Here is a 23,015-nt window from a genome sequence, read left to right as displayed (position 1 = left end):
AAGGGACATTCTTCCCACTGATCACCAATGTAAGGGACATTCTTCTCACTGATCACCAATGTAAGGGACATTCTTCTCACTGATCACCAATGTAAGGGACATTCTTCCCACTGATCACCAATGTAAGGAGCATTCTTCCCACTGATCACCAATGTAAGGGACATTCTTCCCACTGATCACCAATGTAAGGAACATTCTTCTCACTGATCACCAATGTAAGGGACATTCTTCTCACTGATCACCAATGTAAGGGACATTCTTCTCACTGATCACCAATGTAAGGAACATTCTTCTCACTGATCACCAATGTAAGGGACATTCTTCTCACTGATCACCAATGTAAGGAACATTCTTCTCACTGATCACCAATGTAAGGGACATTCTTCTCACTGATCACCAATGTAAGGGACATTCTTCTCACTGATCACCAATGTAAGGAACATTCTTCTCACTGATCACCAATGTAAGGGAAATTCTTCTCACTGATCACCAATGTAAGGAACATTCTTCTCACTGATCACCAATGTAAGGGACATTCTTCTCACTGATCACCAATGTAAGGAACATTCTTCTCACTGATCACCAATGTAAGGGACATTCTTCCCACTGATCACCAATGTAAGGGACATTCTTCCCACTGATCACCAATGTAAGGAACATTCTTCTCACTGATCACCAATGTAAGGGACATTCTTCCCACTGATCACCAATGTAAGGGACATTCTTCTCACTGATCACCAATGTAAGGGACATTCTTCTCACTGATCACCAATGTAAGGGACATTCTTCTCACTGATCACCAATGTAAGGGACATTCTTCCCACTGATCACCAATGTAAGGGACATTCTTCTCACTGATCACCAATGTAAGGGACATTCTTCCCACTGATCACCAATGTAAGGGACATTCTTCTCACTGATCACCAATGTAAGGGACATTCTTCTCACTGATCACCAATGTAAGGGACATTCTTCTCACTGATCACCAATGTAAGGGACATTCTTCTCACTGATCACCAATGTAAGGGACATTCTTCTCACTGATCACCAATGTAAGGGACATTCTTCCCACTGATCACCAATGTAAGGGACATTCTTCTCACTGATCACCAATGTAAGGGACATTCTTCTCACTGATCACCAATGTAAGGGACATTCTTCTCACTGATCACCAATGTAAGGGACATTCTTCTCACTGATCACCAATGTAAGGGACATTCTTCTCACTGATCACCAATGTAAGGGACATTCTTCTCACTGATCACCAATGTAAGGGACATTCTTCTCACTGATCACCAATGTAAGGGACATTCTTCTCACTGATCACCAATGTAAGGGACATTCTTCTCACTGATCACCAATGTAAGGGACATTCTTCTCACTGATCACCAATGTAAGGGACATTCTTCTCACTGATCACCAATGTGGGTCCCTCCCACAGCTGTGTTATCCCTCCTTGTGCAGTGACTGGTCTTGTCTCCACCCCCTCTTATAGTTTTTTGTAGTGGGTGGAGCCTAATGGGTCCCTCCTCAGCTTTGCTCTCATCTTCTGCAGGGTGACTGGTCTTGTCTCCGCCCATCCTGTAGTTTTCTGTAGTGGGTGGAGCTTGTAGGGCCCCTCCCACAGCTCGGCACTCCCTCCTTGTGTAGGGTGACTGGTCTTGTCTCCGCCCCTTCTGTCATTTTCTGCAGGCAGCTTGCAGTGAGTGGAGCCTGCTGGGCCCCTCCCACAGCTCTGCTGTTTCTCATTGTGCATGGTGATTGGTCTTGTCTCCGCCCCCCTCATGTAGTTTCCTGTAGTGGGTGGAGTCTGCTGGGCCCCTTCCAAGGCTCTTCCCTCTCTCCTTGTACAGGGTGACTGGTCTTGTCTCCGCCCCCCTTCCGTAGATTTCAGTAGTGGGTGGAGCCTGCTGGGCCCCTCCCATAGCCTTGTTCTTGCCTTCTGCAGGATGACTGGTCTTGTCTCTGCCCCTTCCTGTAGATTTCTGTGGACCCCACCCACTGCTCTGCGCTCTGCACAGCACCTTGATGATGTAATTTTTTCTTTTTGCAAGGTAATATCTGGGTTTGCACAGGCATTTGGTGCTCACAAAGGGGCAGTTCTATATTCTTTGCGGCTATTGAAGAATATATTTCAGTGAAAGTTTTCTGTGCCCGGAGTTCACCTTTAACTGTTTAATCTCCTCTATTATCTGATTTGTCTTCGGAGCGCCAATAATCTAATTTTACTTCTTCACCTGAAATTCCCTTTGAATTGTAATTAGCGGCTCTTCAGAGGACTCCTAATTCCCGCCTCGCCCTCCATCCAGTACATCAGAAGTCGGTAATAACACTTCAGATGTGAGATCCCAATCATCCGATCATCAGACGCGGGAGATGAAGACGTCTCCTCCATTACGGCGTCCATTACCGAGGAGAAGGAGCCGAGCGATTGTGCGATGGGGGGAGGGGATTTTTTTTTGGGGGGGGGGTTATCTGGAAGAATTTGTCTATGAGAGCAAAACACGGCGAGATTATAAGAGAGGAAAAGATAAGAGGAAAGATTTCGTTACTTTGTTGCAAAATGTATCAAAACGGACAAAGAAGAATAAAAGTTTGTCCAATTCAAGAACAAAAAACGTAACGTCTTCCGGTTTCCCAGTCCTTGGGCCCCATTCACACTCGCCGATTCGGAAACGTGGAATTGCCGCGACTCTGCTCCCGATTCCAAATCGCTACAAATCACGCAATACGCGTTTAGGTGCCAATCACTCTAAACCCTGAATATGGTGCGATTTTGACGCAATTGTCACCCAACGGGGAGGGGGGGGGAGGGTTCCTCCTGACAAAGTATCTGAAGACCTGACTATTCTGACACTTTGGCCCGGATTCACAGACAGCAGGCGCACATTACGCCACCGTAGCGCAAATCAATGTACGCTAAGCCGACGCAGCGCAGAGAGGCAAGCATGGAATTCAGGAAGCCAGTGCTCACAAAGCTGCGTCGGCGTGGCGTAGGTTTCGAAGGCGCGGGCCGGCGTAGGTGGAAGTGGGCTTGCCCCATGCAAAGCTATGCAAATGAGGCGTGAACCCCATGCAAATGATGGTTTGAGAGCCAGACAAGTACATTGAACGAACTGCGCATGCGTCGTGTCAAAATCACACCTAGACAAGACCAAGATCACACCTAGACCTGACCAAGACCAAGACCAAGATCACACCTAGACCTGACCAAGACCAAGACCAAGATCACACCTAGACCTGACCAAGACCAAGACCAAGATCACACCTAGACCTGTCTAAGACCAAGACCAAGATCACACCTAGACCTGACCAAGACCAGACTAACTAAGACCAAGACCAGACCAAGGTCTAAACAAGCCCAGGACAAGACCTAGACCAGACCAAGACAAGACCTGGGCGAGACCAGACCACGACAAACTGAACTGCACCCAGGTTAATTTGGCTGATTGCTAGTTAGAACCTCTGTCAGGTTTTTTATTGTTGGCAGTGTTCCCATCAGGGAGATTCCCTCCCTTTAACTGTCCTGATCACCAACAGAAAAAAAATGAAGGAAAACCCAACTTCTGAGTTGTTCTCAGAACAGGAATCTTCCAAAGAGGACACTTGTTTCCATGGCAGGATTTCTGCTACATTGGAAAGATATCTTCTCACTTTCTGTTCTCCGATAAATAACTAAAAAGCTTTTAAACAGACACTCCTCTTTGCAAAGACCAGACCTAGAGCTGACCAAGACCAGGCCAAGACCAAGACCAGACCAACCAAGACCAGGATCAGACATAGACCAGACCAAGAGCAAACCGAGACCAGGCCAAGATCACACCTAGACAAGACCAAAATCACACCTAGACCTGACCAAGACCATGATCAGACCTAGACCAGACCAAGACCAGACCAAGATTAGACTTAGAACAGACCAAGATCAGACATAGACTAGACCAAGAGCAGACCAGACCAAGATCACACCTAGATCTGACCAAGACCAAGATCAGACCTAGATCACACCTAGACAAGACCAAGATCACACCTAGACCTGACCAAGACCAAGATCAGACCTAGACCAGACCAGGCCAGACCAGACCAAGACCAGACCAACTAAGACCAAGACCAGACCAAGACCATACCAAGGTCAGACCTAAACAAGCCTTTAACTGTCCTGATCACAAACAGAAATACATTGAAGGAAAACCCAACTTCTGAGTTGTTCTCAGAACAGGAATCTTCCAGAGGACACTTGTTCCCATGGCAGGATTTCTCCTACATCGGAGAGATATCCTCTCACGTTCTGTTCTCCGATACATAGCTAAAAATCTTTAAATCAGACGCTCCTCTTCGCAAAGTCAAAGCCTTTTGGGCCGGAGTGCATCCAGTTTAGGAAAGCGATAATTAGCAATGGCCGCCATGACTCTCATTAAAGGGTGTTGCCGTTTTCCTCGCGGTGTTCTTTATAAACTTCAAATCGGTTTTGTTTCCTCGCGTTCCGGCGCTCTGTAACAAAGTAAACAAGGCAATCATCCTAATCCGCTGCCTTTATTTGCTCGCCCCGCTTTCAGCTAGTGTGTAAAAAATAAATAAATAAACCAAAGCAATTTCAGTCGGCTAATTGGCCCGGGCAGGATAAAGGGACGTGTTTGCGTTTTAATAAGATGGTCTTAGAAAAAAAAAATAGTCGCGGCCCGGAGGAGGATGTAGTGCTGCTAATCAGCGCGGAACAGATTCGGCGTGCTGCCTTGGGATGTTTTTTTGCCGCTGCCTCCGTCTTAAAGGAAGACGGAGAATCCATTCTCACAAAAACGCACAGCCCAGAGCGCTACAGGAGCGCGCCTCCCCCTGCGCAGCCGCCCAGACACCATCCCCCCCCATGCTCATCTCCGGGTTCTATGGGGTGAGGAGTATTTATTGCCAACCCTTCCGGGCCAATGCGAAGAACAATGACCCTCCGCGACAATGTCATGAAAATGGACGCCGGTTCCATCGCGTTTAACCCTTTCTTTGCTCCCCTGCTATAGGCTAAGAGACGGACGGATGTGACTGCGGTGAAAGTGCCCCCCGGCCACAGAAGATGCCAATAATAAGATAATATTTCAGCCTGGACATCAACTTGAGTGTGGTCATCTTATTTCAAGGTCCATTTGGTCTGAATGGAGATACAAGCCCATTATGCCGAGAGGAAAAATATAACGCAAGCGTATCGCCCACTTCTGAGATTGCTGGAAATACGAGGAAACGCTAAGAATAAGGATGAAGCATCCATGATCCATAGTCCGGCTATAGGAGGCAGTGGAGGATCTTGGCAGTGGCGGCGGCTGGTGCTCAGAATTTTTTTTGGGGGGGGAGCAAACAAACTGAAAAAAAAAACATCAATTGCAGCCACTGTGCCCATCAATTGCAGCCACCGTGCCCATCAATTGCCACTACTGTGCCCCATCAAATGCTGCCACTGTGCCCATCAATTGCCGCTACTGTGCCCCATCAAATGCTGCCACTGTGCCCCATCAATTGCCGCTACTGTGCCCCATCAAATGCTGCCACTGTGCCCATCAATTGTCGACACTGTGCCCATCAATTGCCGACACTGTGCCCATCAATTGCCGACACTGTGCCCATCAATTGCCGACACTGTGCCCATCAATTGCTGACACTGTGCCCATCAATTGCCGACAATGTGCCCATCAATTGCCGACACTGTGCCCATCAATTGCAGCCACTGTGCCCATCAATTGCAGCCACTGTGCCCATCAATTGCTGCCACTGTGCCCATCAATTGCCAACACTGTGCCCATCAATTGCCGCCACTGTGCCCATCAATTGCCTCCACTGTGCCCATCAATTGCCTCCACTGTGCCCATCAATTGCCGCACCTGTGCCCATCAATTGCTGACACTGTGCCCATCAAATGCTGCCAGTGTGCCCATCAATTGCCGCCAGTGTGCCCATCAAATGCCACCAGTGTGCCCCATCAGATGCTGCCCGGCACTTACCTGTCTCGCAGCGGGTCAGCGGCGGAGTACAAAATGTCCCAGCATCAGTGAGAATAAACAAAGCTTCATTATTGGTGTCATTGGGTGGAATGGTGCCCCATCATTGGAGACATTGGACCCCATTGTTGGTATCATTGGCAGGAATTGTGCCCCATTGTTGGTGTCATTGGAAGAAACTGTGCCCCATTGTTAATGTCATTGGAAGGAACTGTGCCCCATTGTTGGTGTCATTGGTAGTAATTGTGCCCCATCGTTGGTGTCATTGGTAGGAATTGTGCCCTATTGTTGGTGTAATTTGAAGGAACTGTGCCCCATCGTTGGTGTCATTGGTAGGAATTGTGCCCCTTCGTTGGTGTCATTGGTAGGAATTGTGCCCCTTCATTGGTAGGAATTGTGCCCCTTCATTGGTAGGAATTGTGCCCCATCGTTGGTGTCAGTGAATAAAACAGTAAAAATGATAAAGGCAAGCAAAAGGCCACAGATTGGAGACCACTGCCCTGCAGCATAGAGAAGGTGAGGGCAATCTGCCAACCACAACCCACACAGCGAAACCCCCTCTGCCCTCCCCGTGCCGATCATCTATCACAGCTCTCTGTATAAACCAGCAGAATGGATGCGATCAGAGGCAGCGATAGGAGTGGAAAGGCTGACATTACGACATCTGTTTTCAAAAACGTCCCCTGAGGAAGCCCTAAGAGGCGAAACCTGTCGGGATCTGTTTTCAAAAACATCCCCTGAGGAAGCCCTAAGAGGCGAAACCTGTCGGGGATAAGTCACTCCAACGCTACTGTGAAGTGACCAATTCTCCCATCCGTTTGACTTCTAGACGTTACTTGTGTACCTTATGCATAGCCAAATCGTTTTAACCTTGTTTTTTTTATGTAATAAAATCTTTGTTATATCTTTTTTCACATTGGAGTATTGAAAGAACTTTCTTTGACGACGCCCCCAAAATCCCCCCAAAAAACGCTTCTTTGCCCACATATGCCAAGGCATGTTTTAGGTAAGGATTGCATTGGAGCTGATGGCCTCTATATGGCCCATTCTGAAACCATGGCCAATGATATGGGGGGTTCTTCTCCTTTCTTGTGTCTAGAACAACCTCCACTCTTCTAGGAAAACCTTCCACAAGGTTTAGGAGGGTGTCCGTGGGAAGTTGTGCCCATTTGTGAGGTCGGGTACTGATGCTGGATAAGACCTGCCTCACCAATCGGTATTCTAATTCATCCCAAAGGTGATCACTAGGGGTGAGGTCAGGACTCTGTGCACAGAGGCGGCTCTAGGCTTTGTGAGGCCTTAGGCCAGGGGTCTTCAAACTTTATAAGCAAAGGGCCAGTTTACCGCCCTTCGGGCTTTAGGGGGGGGGCCGGACTGTGGCCAGTGGGAGTAAAAAATGCCCCATCATTTGTTTTAATGGGAGAAATAGTACCCCATCGTTGGTGTCAATGGGATAAATATTACTCCATTGTTGGTGTTGGTAGGGGAAATGGTGCCACATGATTGGTGTCAGTTGGTGAAATAGAGCCCCAAGGGCCAGATAAAGGCAAGCAAAGGGCCACATCTGGCCCCCGGGCCACAGTTTGGAGACCACTGCCTTAGGCAAAACTTGACACGGGGGCCCCACTCACGCCCATGATGGGAAAAATTGTTAATAGACAAGAGCCTCTTCCCCACAACCCTGGCTGGAGGTTGTGGGGGGGTTTGCGGGCAGGGGGCTTATCGGAATCTGGAAGCCCCCTTTAACAAGACGCCCCTTAGATCATGCTCTTTAATAGCTAAGGGGCGGGGGCCACCCGGTGATGTCACCTGGTGAACCCGCCCCCTTGTGACGTCATTGACTGAGGGCATGCTGGGTCATTGACGTCACAAGGGGTGGTGTCACCGATATTCACTGGTTGTTAGGGACGCTGGGCTCTCACCCCTGCCTGAGCACAGCAGCCGGTGTGGTAAAACATGGTGTCACCCCCCCTCTGTCTAGGCTGCCCAGCACCAAGCAGGCAGCGCACGGGCACGGGGCGTACCCCAAACCAGCCCCTGTAAATCATAGTATAGGGCAGTATAGTGGCAGGTTAGGGTAGTATAGAGTGGTATAGTGGCAGGTTGGTGTAATGGGGACAGGTTAAGGTGGTATAGGGCATGTTGGGCTGATATAGGGTAGTTTGGGGTGGTATAGGGAAAGTTAGGGTGGTACAGGGCAGGTTGGGGTGGTATAGTGCAAGTTAGGGTGGCATAGGGCAAGTTGGGATGGCATGGGAAAGGTTTGGGTGGTACAGGGCAAGTTAGGGTGGCATTGGGCAGGTTGGGGTGGTATAGGGCAAGTTATGGTGGCATAGGGCAGATTGGGGTGGTACAGGGCAAGTTAGGGTGGCACAGGAAAGTTTGGGGTGGTACAGGGCAGGCTGGGATAGTACAGGGCAGGCTGTGGTGGCACAGGGCAGGCTGGGTGGTACAGGGCTGTTTGGGGGGTATAGGGCAGGCTGGGGTGGTATAGGGCTGTTTGGGGTGGTACAGGGCAGGCTGGGGTGGTACAGGGCAGGCTGGGGTGGTACAGAGCAGGCTGGGGTGGTACAGGGCAGGCTGGGTGATACAGGGCAGGCTGGGGTGGTACAGGGCAGGCTGGGGTGGCACAGAGCAGGCTGGGATTGCACAGGGCAGGCTGGGCATGTCAGCAAAAACAAAATGGGATGGTGTCACCCCTCTACCGTGTGTCACCCGGTGCGGACCGCACCCCCCGCACCCCCCTAGCAACGCCTCTGCTTCAAAGTGTACAGTTAATTCAATTTTAAATTTTGTAAAAAATAAATTTGCATGGGTTTGGACAGATCGTGAAATTGAGGATTTTCCTGAATTTTTGTCTCCATTTCTAGAAATGTATGAGAAGAGAACATAAGAAGAAGAAGGTTCCGGGATCTCACCTCTGCAGGGTCAGGAATCCTCCCAGGTTCCGGTACAGAACAGTTCCGATCACAAACATGGCGGAATCATCTGCGGAGTCTGCAACACACAACAAAACAAAAACTCGTTAGGAGCCGGCGCAGGAACCTGGAGCTGCATCAAAGCCCACAGAGGCCAGTAACTCATCCGGGGGGCTAACAAGCTTTTACTTGGCGGCAGAAGATTGTGAATGCAGCCGGTGAGCGGTGCTTTGCAGCGGCGGTAAAATGCTTTGGGACCCTCTATCTACCTTCACAGGGCAAGGTTAGACTTAAAATGGCAGAGCACATGGGGGAAGGGAAGGGGAAGGGAGTGGAAAGGTGAAGGGCGGGGGGAGGGAGGGGAAAAGGAAAGGGAAAGGAGGGGAAAAAGAAGGGGAGGGGGAAAGAAAAGGAAGGGAGGGGAAAGGGAAGGGAGAGGTGAAGGGAGGGGAAAGGGAGAGGGGAAGGGAGAGGGGAAGGGAGAGGGGAAGGGAGGGGAAAGGGAGAGGGGACGGGGGGGGGAAAGGGAGAGGGGAAGAAAGGGGAAAAGGAGGAGAAAGGGAAGGGGAGGGAAGGGAAGGAGAAGGGTGGGGGAGGGGAAGGGGAAGGGTGTGGGAGGGGAAGGGAAGGGGAAAGGAAAGGAAAGAGAGGGGAAAAGGAAGGGGAAGGGAGAGGAAAGGGAGGGGAAAGGGGAGGGGGATGGGAAGTGGAAGAGAAGGGAACGGAAGGAGAAGAGAAGGGAGGGGAAAGGGTGGGGGAAGGGGAGGGGAAGGGAGTGGAAAGGGGAAGGGCTGGGGGAGGGAGGGGAAAAGGAAGGGGAAAGGAGGGGAAAAAGAAGGGGAAGGGAGGAGGAAGGAAAAGGAAGGGAGGGGAAAGGAAGGGGGAAGGGAGTGGGAAGGGAGAGGGAAGGGAGAGGGAAGGGAGAGGGAAGGGAGGAGAGAGGGAAGGGAGGGGGAAGGGAAGGGGAAGGAAGGGAGAAGGGAAGGAGAAGGGTGTAGGAGGGGAAGGGGAAGGGTGTGGGAGGGGAAGGGTGTGGGAGGGGAAGGGAAGGGGAATGAAGGGGAAAGGAAGGGGAGGGAGGGGAAAAGGAAGGGGAAGGGAGGGGGAAGGGAAGGGGAAGGGAGAGGAAAGGGAGGGGAAAGGGAAGGGGAAGGGAGGGGGGTGGGAAGTGGAAGAGAAGGGAACGGAAGGAGAAGAGAAGGGAGGGGAAAGGGTGGGGGAAGGGGAGGGGAAGGAGAAAGGAGGGGGAAGGTAGGGGGACGGGAAGGGAGGGGGAAGGGACTGGGAAGGGAAGCGAAGGGAGGGGGAAGGGAATAAAGGAATTGCCAAAAACTTGTGTTGTGTCTTTATTCACTTTATACACTTTTTTGGCAAATGGGTAAGGGTTCCAGATTCCGATAAGCCCCCCGCGGGCAGACCCCCACAACCAGTGGCGGCTGGTGCTGTATATAATGCGTTGGGCAGCTAACAATGCTCAGATAAGGGCCTGGTATGGATTGGAGGGGGGGGGGCACGCTGTTTTCATCCTGACTTTGCTATTGTTTTGGCATTCTTTTATTTACACTTTAGCTGTTATCGGAGAAGCCCGCTGACAGCTGATGAGTCATTGGTTGTTAAGGACACGGCGGCCAGCTTCCCATCCTGCTCCTTAAAGAGGAGTTCAGATATTTATTATTAAATTATAGGTATTGGAACTTCCTTTCAAATTTGGCTGTTAGTGAATTGTAACGAATACGAATTTATCCGAAGTTACGAATTATCCGAAATAACAAAATCTAAACAAATGGAATGCAACAAATTAGTAATAAATAATAACAAAATGTTTTTATTATTATTAATATTGCTCTTTAATATTATTAATTCATTACGTTCCATTCATTTAGATGCGGCATTTCTTAACCTTGGATAAATTCGTATTCGTTACAATTCACTAACTGCCAAATTTTAAAGGAAATTCCAATACCTATCAATTAATTGTTAGTTATTATTAGTTAATTAGTTATTATTTAGATTTTCGTTTCTGAATTTTACGAATTCATGAATTTTTGAATTTACGAATTGCGATCATAACGAATCACCCAAAAATTTCGGATTTTCGTTCTTTTCAATTTTTGTATTTTCTTTCTATTTTCAAATTTTCAAATTTTTGGATTTATGAATTTATGAATTGCGTTCATAACTAATGACCTGAAAAACGAAAAAAAAAAAACACAAAGGCTTTTCCGATTTTCACTCTTTCGAATTTTCGGATTTTCTTTCTTTTTTTCGGATTTGCGAATTTTTGAAGCTTTGACGTTTCGAATTTACGAATATTCTGAAAAGCTTGGATTTTCGTTAACCCGAATATTTCCAAATTTGTCGAAATTTGCTAAAAAAAAAAAAACGAATTTGGAACGAAACCAATCGTCCGTAACCAATAGTTACAGACTTTTATTACCAGGACACTTACCTGTCCAAGGTTCCCGCAATGTCGGCAGCCACGCCCCTTTTTCAGCTATTGTTCACACAGAATTCTAATTGGTCCGAAAATTTGGAATTCGTTAGAAAACGAATAAACAAAAATAATTTCAAATAAAATGTGTTACTATTTCATTCGGAGATTTGGATACATCCGAATTTCCGAATAAACAAAAATTTGTCCGAACGAATTGCACGTGTCTACTTGACTACGCAATTTGCACCATATAGAGGTGACGGGGTCTATAGAGGGGGAATTCGGGGGGCCCATTCACACTTTTGCAAACGCAGCCGTTTTCGCTCGCACTCCAAACCGTAAGACTCGGGGACTTCTTTTCCTGAGATTCTTGCAGGAAGGGCGCCCCATTGAAATGAATAGGCTGCCCCCCATCACAATCTTATGGGGACCCCACAATCTCCATGCCCTGGGACCCCAATCCCGCTGCCCCAAGACCCGCAGAGGTGGTAACCGCCCTGGGTGGAAATCTCGCATTACCACCGTTGAGCCTTTAAAGGAAAGCGTCGGCCATTTTGCGCCGAGCGAGCCTTGCGGTCGTTTCCCTTTTCGGCGTGCGAATTCCCCGTTTAACCCCTCGCTGGGCGTGGCCCCGCCTCGGACCGCCGGCGCACGGAGCATTAGGCACCAGAACGGGAGACATTAGGAGATCAGCGGGTGGGTGCAGCTGGCATTTCGCAGGCAGAAAATCTGAACTAACCGCGGTGAAAGTGGAAGTAATGGGCCGCGACATTGCCTTCCCGTCACGGGACTAATGACGACCTTTCTAGTCCCGTCTGCCTACCCCCCCTCCCCTCCCCCCATCCTCACCCACACACGCTTTAATCTCCCTAAAAGCTCATTTTCCTAAAAACACGCCACGTCTGCGCCGCCAGCGACACACTTCAAGGAGAGCGCCGATTCCCATGAATTACCCGCAAATGGAAACATTATGACTTGTCTGGGAAGAAATGGGAGCCGTGCCGGTGTTAGGAGTGTTATTATTATAATGTTTAGTTACAAGTCATTCTCTTTTTATGACTGTTTCAGATACAACACCGAAAAGTCTCCCGATAGAGCAAGGGTCTCCACACTGCGACCCGAGGGCCACATCTGGCCTCATGCCTGCCTTTATCCAGCCCACTGACATCAATGATGGAGCACTATTCCTCCCACTGACACCAATGATGGGGCACTATTCCTCCCACTGACACCAATGATGGGACACTATTCCTCCCACTGATACCAATGATGGGACACTATTCCTCCCACTGACACCAATGATGGGACACTATTCCTCCCACTGATACCAATGATGGGGCACTATCCCTCCCACTGACACCAATGATGGGGCACTGTTCCTCCCACTGACACCAATGATGGGACACTATTCCTCCCACTGACACCAATGATGGGGCACTGTTCCTCCCACTGACACCAATGATGGGGCACTGTTCCTCCCACTGACACCAATGATGGGACACTATTCCTCCCACTGACACCAATGATGGGACACTATTCCTCCTCCTGACACCAATGATGGGACACTATTCCTTCCACTGATACCAATGGTGGAACACTATTCCTCCCACTGACACCAATGATGGGACACTATTCCTCCCACTGACACCAATGATGGGACACTATTCCTCCCACTGACACCAATGATGGGGCACTATTCCTCCCACTGACACCAATGATGGGACACTATTCCTCCCACTGACACCAATGATGGGACACTATTCCTCCCACTGACACCAATGATGGGACACTATTTCTCCCACTGATACCAATGATGGGACACTATCCCTCCCACTGACACCAATGAAGGGACACTTTTCCTCCCACTGAAATATCCTTGCCTGCTGCCTACATCAACCTCGTCCTGAAAACTGACTATCCTTACCTGCCTTGACCTTCACTCAAAACTTGACTATCCTTGCATGCTGCCTGCTTCAACCTCTGCCTGAACCTGACTATCCTGCTTGCCTCCATTCTGTCTTCTCATTCTTACCTGCCTTGACTTCCACCTCAAAACTTGACTATCCTTACCTGCTGTGACCTCCACCTCAAAACTTCACTATCCTTACGTGCCTTGACTGTCACCTCAAAACTTGACTATCCTTGCCTGCCTTGACCTTCACCTCAAAACTTGACTATCCTTACCTGCCTTGACCTTCACCTCAAAACTTGACTATCCTTGCCTGCCTTGACCTTCACCTCAAAACTTGACTATCCTTGCCTGCCTTGACCTTCACCTCAAAACTTGGCTATCCTTGCATGCTGCCTGCCTCAACCTCTGCCTGAATCTCACTTTCCTGCTTGCCTCCATTCTGTCTTCTCATTGTAGCCTGCCTTGACTTCCACCTCAAAACTTGACCATCCCTACCTGCCTTGACCTTCACCTCAAAACTTGACTATCCTTACCCGCCTTGACTGTCACCTCAAAACTTGACTATCCTTGCCTGCCTTGACCACCTCAAAACTTGACTATCCTTACCTGCCTTGAACTCCACCTCAAAACTTGACTATCCTTACCTGCCTTGACCTTCACCTCAAAACTTGCCTATCCTTGCATGCTGCCTGCCTCATCCTCTGCCTGAACCTGACTTTCCTGCTTGCCTCCATTCTGTCTTCTCATTGTAGCCTGCCTATTCTGCTATCCACTGGTGGTGCGATTCTGGTGGCATCTCACTGCAGAGCAGCCCAGTGGCCATCACCCATTTGGGGCAGTTCTCTGGGGAAGACCAAGGTGCCACCTATCATTGGTAAACCCATAACAACCAAACACAATCAATTGTTTCAGTCTACGAAGACCAGGGTTGGTCATAAACATAGCAATTCATGATTGATCTAGGTATGAGCAACCGCAACCAAGCGAGATCGAGAGCTCCCCAGATCGATCGAATGGAGGGTCTTGGGTTTGCAGTATTTGATTTGATGAGATTACTCTCATCAAATGATTGATTAAATGATTTTATTATTGCATTGAGATAATAATAATAATAATAATAATCATACAAATACTATTGATTTCTGAGGGAACGGCTGAGACCTTCTTACGGTCAAAGTAGGCGTAAACCCTAACTAACCAGACCACGCCTTCCCACATTGTTTGACAGGTCCACTTTACGAGCCGGATTATGTTACCTGCGTCCTCCATTGACAGAAAGTTCTTGGAAATGGAGACTTTATCTTCCGCGTTTCTGGCCCACTCCACCAACCCTCGCCAGCCCTTCATGGGGAAGCTGATGTCGCTGGGATTGGCCGCCTGGCGCTTGTAGATGCTCAATACTGTAAAAAAATAAATAAAATGTCCGTCAGGTCAGAGAGCTTTCAGCATGCATCCCCTTTGATTGAATATATAACAGCTCTTTTGATTGACCTTTGTTCAGCTTTGGACACCTTTCAGTAGGCTTCTCACAGGGCTTCCTGACAGTAATGAAGTATAAAAAGAATTCCAGATACACTCAAATATATATTGTATACTGCTAGGTAAACAGCCTGAAATCTATACATTCTTCCAATAGTTCTCTCCAAAACATACATTGGGTTCAGGGGCGTCGTTAGGGGGGGGCTGGAGCCCCGAATGTAGCCCTGAGCGCTGCTGAGCAGGGACCATTCTGATGCCGAGAGCCACTGAGTGCTGCCGAGTGTGGCTGAGAGACATAGTAGGTCCCACCTTCTGGAACCTGCAGTGCCTATGATGGACGTCCCACGGGTCCAATGCTGGAACCGCGGGAAGCGTGATGTCCATCATAGGCGCTGCAAGCTCCAGAAGGCGGGAATTACAATGCCTCTGGCGCGCCACGCCACATCCCCACTCCCCGCTCGGTGCTTGGTTCGGTGGCTCTCCTCCTTGACTCCTCTTCTGGCTGCATATGATCATAAAGGGCATTGGGCGCGCCAGCGCCGCACACCACGGCTGAGCTGAGGTAGGTCAGTGAGTGTGTATGTAGGTCAAGTCAGTGTATGTAGGTCATGTCAGTGTATGTAGGTCAGGCAGGTCAGTGTATGTATTTAGGTCAGGCAGGTCAGTGTATGTAGGTCAGACAGGTTAGTTTAGGTCAGTGTATGTGTGTAGGTCAGGCAGGTTAGTGTATGTAGGTCAGGCAGGTCAGTTTAGGTCAGTGTATGTGTGTAGGTCAGGCAGGTTAGTGTATGTAGGTCAGGCAGGTGAGTTTAGGTCAGTGTATGTGTGTAGGTCAGGCAGGTTAGTGTATGTAGGTCAGGCAGGTGAGTTTAGGTCAGTGTATGTGTGTAGGTCAGTGTAATGGTCAGTGTGTCAGGCAGGTGAGTTTAGTAGTTTTGATGGTCTGGTTGGTGACCTCAAACTTTTGGCCATATAGTTAAGCGTGATTATAAGATGACCTCATAGTTTTTCCGTATAGTAGGTTTGATGATCCTGTCACTGGCCCTAAACCTATGGCCATATAGGTAGGTGTCATGGTCAGGTGACCTCATACTTTTGGCCATATAGGTAGATGTGATGGTTAGGTGACCTCATAGTTTTGGCCATACAGGTAGGTGACCTCATAGTTTTGCCCATATAGTAGGTTTGATGGTCTGGTTGGTGACCTCAAACTTTTGGCCATATAGGTAGGTGTAATGGTCAGATGACCTCATACTTTTGGCCATATAGGAAGGTGTGATGGGTAGGTGACCTCATAGTTTTGGCCATATAGTAGGTTTGATGGTCTGGTCGGTGATAGGACATAGGACAGACCTCGGTGTGGGATCTTGGTGATAGGACAGACCTCGGTGTAGGATCTTGGTGATAGGACATAGGACAGACCTTGGTGTAGGATCTTGGTGATAGGACATAGGACAGACCTCGGTGTGGGATCTTGGTGATAGGACATAGGACAGACCTCGGTGTAGGATCTTGGTGATAGGACATAGGAAAGATCTCGGTGTGGGATCTTGGTGATAGGACATAGGACAGACCTCGGTGTGGGATCTTGGTGATAGGACGTAGGACAGACCTCGGTGTAGGATCTTGGTGATAGGACATAAGACAGACCTCGGTGTAGGATCTTGGTGATAGGACATAGGACAGACCTTGGTATGGGATCTTGGTGATAGGACATAGGACAGACCTCGGTATGGGATCTTGGTGATAGGACAGACCTCGGTGTAGGATCTTGGTGATAGGACATAGGAAAGACCTCGGTATGGGATCTTGGTGATAGGACATAGGACAGAACTCGGTGTAGGATCTTGGTGATAGGACATAGGACAGATCTCTGTGTAGGATCTTGGTGATAGGACATAGGACAGACCTCGGTGTGGGATCTTGGTGATAGGACATAGGACATACCTCGGTGAAGGATTTTGGTCATAGGACAGACCTCGGTGTGGGATCTTGGTGATAGGACATAGGACAGACCTTGGTGTAGGATCTTGGTGATAGGACATAGGACAGACCTCGGTGTAGGATCTTGGTGATAGGACATAGGACAGACCTCGGTGAAGGATTTTGGCGATAGGACATAGGACAGACCTCGGTGAAGGATCTTGGTGATAGGATGTAGGACAGACCTCGGTGTGGGATCTTGGTGATAGGACATAGGACAGACCTCGGTGAAGGATTTTGGTGATAGGACATAGGACAGACCTCGGTGTGGGATCTTGGTGATAGGACATAGGACAGACCTCGGTGTGGGATCTTGGTGATAGGACATAGGACAGACCTCGGTGAAGGATTTTGGTGATAGGACATAGGACAGACCTCGGTGTGGGATCTTGGTGATAGGACATAGGACAGACCTCGGTGTAGGATCTTGGTGATAGGACATAGGACAGACCTCGGTGAAGGATTTTGGTGATAGGACATAGGACAAACCTCGGTGAAGGATTTTGGTGATAGGACATAGGAAAGACCTTGGTGTGGGATCTTGGTGATAGGACATAGGACAGACTTCGGTGTAGGATCTTGGTGATAGGACATAAGACAGACCTTGGTGTAGGATCTTGGTAATAGGACAGACCTCGGTGTAGGATCTTGGTGATAGGACATAGGACAGACCTCGGTGTGGGATCTTGGTGATAGGACAGACCTCGGTGAAGGATTTTGGTGATAGGACATTGGACAGACCTCTGTGAAGTATTTTGGTGATAGGACATAGGACAGACCTTGGTGTGGGATCTTGGTGATAGGACATAGGACAGACCTCGGTGTGGGATCTTGGTGATAGGACAGACCTCGGTGAAGGATTTTGGTGATAGGACATAGGACAGACCTCGGTGAAGGATTTTGGTGATAGGACATACAAGGACAGACCTTGGTGTAGGATTTTGGTGATAGGACAGACCTCGGTGTAGGATCTGGGTGATAGGACATAGGACAGACCCCGGTGTGGGATCTTGGTGATAGGACATAGGACAGACCTCGGTGTGGGATCTTGGTGATAGGACGTAGGACAGACCTCGGTGTGGGATCTTGGTGATAGGACATAGAACAGACATCGGTGTAGGATCTTGGTGATAGGACATAGGACAGACCTTGGTGTGGATCTTGGTGATAGGACATAGGACAGACCTCGGTGAAGGATTTTGGTGATAGGACAGACCTCGGTGTAGGATCTTGGTGATAGGACATAGGACAGACCTCGGTGAAGGATCTTGGTGATAGGACATAGGACAGACCTCGGTGTAGGATCTTGGTGATAGGACATAGGACAGACCTCGGTGTAGGATCTTGGTGATAGGACAGACCTCGGTGTGGGATCTTGGTGATAGGACATAGGACAGACCTCGCCTCGGTGTAGGATCTTGGTGATAGGACAGACCTCGGTGTAGGATCTTGGTGATAGGACATAGGACAGACCTTGGTGAAGGATCTTGGTGATAGGACATAGGACAGACCTCGGTGTAGGATCTTGGTGATAGGACAGACCTCGGTGTAGGATCTTGGTGATAGGACAAACCTTGGCGTGGGATTTTATTACCCATTTTATTCTGATAAAGGAAAATAGTGATGACAACGTTGTCACACAATAGAGATGATTGGGGCACATCTGTGGAGCAGCAGGCAGAGGTCGGAGTAGACGGAGTGTATGAATGCAGTCATCTCCATTACACAGAACTGCTGAGCAGGCTGCCGGCGCGGGGGATATCCAGAATACATAAGCAGCCGACAAGCAGCCACTGCAACCTAGTGGCTGAACAGAGGGATGGAGGAAGAACGCTCCGTGCACCAAGATACTGGAACAACCACGCCGATCAACCTGAGTTCTGACCGATGGAGGAGAACACATGAGATCCTCTGATCGGTATTATACTAATAAATGATCTCTGAACTTTATTTTGTTCTAAAATTGGGAAATAATTGCCAAAAATATTACTTTCCCAATAATAAAAATAAATATATATGAATATATATATATATATATATATATATATATATATATATATATATATATAGAGAGAGAGAGAGAGAGAGAGAGAGAGAGAGAGAGAGAGAGAGAGAGATCTATATATCTATATCTAGATCTATAGATCTATATAAACACACAGTATCTCACAAAAGTAAGTACACCCCTCACATTTATGTAAATCTTTTCTTGTATCTTTTCATGTGACAACACTGAAGAAATTACACTTTTAGCTAGATTCAGGATGGCGAGCGCATACTTGCGGCGGCGTAGCTTAAGGCATTTAAGCGACGCCGCCGTAAGTTAGCGAGGCAAGTACATGATTCACAATGTACTTGCCTGCTAAGTTACGGCGGCGTAGCCTAAAGCGGGCGGGCGTAAGGGCGCCTAATTCAAATTTGTCTGAGGGGGGCGTGTTTTATGATAATGAGGCTTGACCCGACGTGATTGACGTTTTTTTTTTTAACTGCGCATGCGGCGTGCGTCTACATTTCCCAGTGTGCATTGCGGCTAAGTCCGCCGCACGGGCCTATTGATTTTGACGTGGACGTAAATCCCTATTCACGGACGACTTACGCAAACGATGTAAAATTTTCGAATTTCGACGCGGGAACGGCGGCCATACTTAACATTACTATTCCATCTATTTGATGGAATAACTTTAGGCCTGCTAATGCGTTACGTAAACGGCATATCTGTACTGCGTCGGCTGGGCGTACGTTCGTGAATAGGCGTATCTACTGATTTACATATTCTACGCCTACCGCAATGGAAGCGCCACCTAGCGGCCAGCCTAAAAATTACACTTTAGGATACGAGGGTGTAAGACACTTACGCCGCTCGTATCTGAGCCTAATTTAAGCGTATCTGGTTACCAGAATACGCTTAAAATAGCGCCGACGCAAATTATGACTTAGGCTGGCTTATCTACTGATACGCCAGCCTAAGTCTCTCTGAATCTGGCCCATGGTATCTACAATGTTGTGTAGTGAGTGTACAGATTGTATAACAGTGTCAATTTGCTGTCCCCTCAAAATAACTCAACACACAGCCATTAATGTCTAAACCGCTGGCAACAAAAGTGAGTACACCCCCTAAGTGAAAATGTCCAAATTGGGGCCCAAAGTGTCAATATTTTGTGTGGCCGCCATTATTTTCCAGCACTGCCTTCACGCTCTTGGGCATGGAGGTCACCAGAGCTTCACAGGTTGTCACTGGAGTCCTCTTCCCCTCCCCCATGACGACATCACAGAGCTGGTGGCAGCGCAGGTCGCAGTGCTGGGGGAGTCCAACACAGTTAACGCCGGCCGAACAAATACATGTGGCTGCGCAGCATGAGACCAGCCACAGTGCTGCCACATAGATGATACGGTCGGCATTAAGGTGTAAAAGCAGAGCTCCAGCCAAATGACCAACAAACATCTATATTTAGCCCCCGGTTCACATTACCGCGACTTGTCGCACCGCCATTAATGCAACCGTTCTAATCAGTGCGACTCAAAAGTCGCTCCGACATAGAAAAAGGTTCCTGCACTACTTTGGTGCGACTTCAACACGACTTGCATAGACTCCCGTTAAAGAAGTCGTACGCAAGAGATTGCGCAGGAATGTCAGATTCAAAGTCGCACGACTTTGAAGCCACGACGGTGTGAATCCGGGCTTCGGCCTCTAAGGCCCCTTTTACACGCGTATGACCTGAAAGTCGCACGACTTTGACACGACTTGCAGCAACGCCTGTGTAATGATGAGGTCTATGGACCCCATTACCAGTGGCGTCACTAAGGGGAGGCAAGAGGGGGCCCTGACCCCCCACCCCCAACATTATGCTGTGCCTGCCAAGTCGCATCAAAAGTCTGATCGTCTCACTCTGCGAGTTATGTCACTTACCCACGTTGTCTGTCACTTGGTAAGAGTCTTTAAAATCTTTCATTCTGAATCCAATGACATCGATGAAATCTTCGATCAACCTGAAAAGATCTTTAACACTCAGACCGGCCTGCAGAAAAAAACATCAAATATTTAGTCATGAAAATGATTGTAAAAGGAAAAAATTATGTATCAACCGGAATGATAAAATGTATAATATCAACAATAATGTTACTACCAACTCATAATAATAATTCATATTGTCACAATATTGTAGCTCCTGCCCTTGTACAGCTTGCTCCAGATGATGTTGGCTTTAAAGGGTCACTAAAGGAAAAACATTTTTTAGCTGAAATGACTGTTTACAGGGCATAGAGACATAATAGTTAACTGATTCCTTTTAAAAATGATTAAAAATAGATAAAAAAACAATCATATATTGTGCCTGCAGTGTAGTTTCGTTTTTGCTGTTGTTTGCTGGTTCTCTGATGTACAGAGAGCCACTAGAGGGCAGTCAGCCAATAGAGAGCAGTGATACTTTGTCTAAAACTCCTCAGCACCAATCCAGTTTCGTTTTACACACAGCTCCTTGATTAGTGACCACCGTGAGAAATCTCCCAGCACTGTGGTTATCAGGAAACAGGCAACCAGGAAGTGTCCAAAACAGAGAGGAATTACAGCAACATGAATGCAAAAACGAACAATGAGGACATGAAACCAGGACTGCAGCAAGGTAAAGGAAGCTATTTAGCTAAAAAAAAAATTCCTTTAGTGACCCTTTAAATAATCATCATCATCATCATCATCATCATCATCATCATCATCATCATCATCATCATCATATAATATAATAATAATCATCATCATCGTATAAGTATATAATATAATAATAATAATAATAATAATAATAATAATAATATAGGTCAGCTCTACCTCCTGGAATGAATAATAATAATAATAATAATAATAATAATAATAATAATAATTAATAATAATGTAAAATAGATATAATATAATAATATTGTAACAATATTATAGCTTCTGCCTTTGTACAGCGGTATTTGGATGATGTTGGCTTTAAATAAAAATAATAATAATTACATCATCATATAAGTATATAATATAATAATAATCATATAAATGTATAATAATAATAATAATAATAATAATAATAATAATAATAATAATAATAATATAAATTAGATATATTATATAATAAAATAATATAGTAACAATATAATAGCTTCTGTCCTTGTACATCCGGCTTTGGATGATGTTGGCTTCAAATAATAATACTATCATCATCATCATATAAGTATATAATAATAATAATAATAATAATAATAATAATAATATAAAATAGATATAAAATATAATAAAATAATATAGTAACAATATTATAGCTTCTGCCCTTGTACAGCTGGCTTTGAATGATGTTGGCTTTAAATAATAATATCATCATCATCATCATCATCATCATCATCATCATCATCATCATCATCATATAAGTATATAATATAATACTAATAATATAAGTATATAATAATAATAATAATAATATAAAATAGATAACATAATAATATCGTAACAATATTATAGCTTCTGCCCCTGTACAGCTGTCTCTGGATGATGCTATTTTTAAATAATAATAATAATAATAATAATAATAATAATAATGTAAAATAAATACAATATAATAATATTGTAACAATAGTTATAGGTTCTGCCCTTGTACAGCTGGCTCCTGATGATGTTGGCTTTAAATAATACTAATAATAACAATAATAATAATAATAATAATAATAATAATAATAATAATAATAATAATAATAATAATAATAATAATGAATATTGTAATAATTATAATAATTTACCAGCATCATTTAAGTATATAATATAATAATAATAATAATAATAATAATCATATAAGTGAATAATAATAATAATAATAATAATAATAATAATAATAATTATAATAGAAAATGGATATAATATATAATATAATAATATTGCAACAATAATATAGCTTCTGCCCTTGTACAGCTGACTCTGGGTGATGCTGGCTTTAAAAAAAAAAAATAACAATAATAATAATAATAATCACATAAGTGTATAATATAATAACAATAATAATAATAATGTAAAATGTTCATAATATAATGATATAATAATATTCTAAAAATAGTTATAGCTTCTGCCCTTGTACAACTGGCTCTGGACGATGTAGGTTTTAACTAATAATAACAATTAAATAATAGAATTGTTGTTGTTGTTATTATTTTATAGTAGTAGCAAGTGGTAATAATAATATTAATAAAAACACCATTTTAAAATAAAGTTAACCTTAAGAGTCGGTTCACACTGCGGCGGCACTACTTCGGGGGCGACTCTGCAAGGCGTCCTGAGGACGACTTCAGAGGCGATT

At 46.2% G+C, this 23,015-nt stretch overlaps 1 protein-coding gene across 2 annotated transcripts in view; it reads right to left on the bottom strand.

Annotated features, from left to right (window-relative positions):
* The window catches only part of ADGRB1 (adhesion G protein-coupled receptor B1), a 735,432-nt gene that overhangs the window by 272,127 nt on the left and 440,290 nt on the right, over nucleotides 1-23,015 (bottom strand). For both annotated transcript variants that reach the window (XM_040352071.1, XM_040352072.1), the window contains exons 13-15: nucleotides 20,612-20,720; nucleotides 14,499-14,642; nucleotides 8,897-8,975 (exon numbers count right to left, since the gene is read on the bottom strand). In XM_040352071.1, the coding sequence (XP_040208005.1) occupies nucleotides 8,897-8,975; nucleotides 14,499-14,642; nucleotides 20,612-20,720 (332 nt within the window). The remainder of the gene's footprint in view (nucleotides 1-8,896; nucleotides 8,976-14,498; nucleotides 14,643-20,611; nucleotides 20,721-23,015) is intronic.

Source organism: Rana temporaria, chromosome 5 (genome assembly GCF_905171775.1).
Source record: "Rana temporaria chromosome 5, aRanTem1.1, whole genome shotgun sequence".
Classification (NCBI taxonomy): Eukaryota; Metazoa; Chordata; class Amphibia; order Anura; family Ranidae; genus Rana; species Rana temporaria.
Note: the sequence above shows the minus strand (reverse complement) of the source record. Positions and strands in the feature narration are given on the sequence as shown.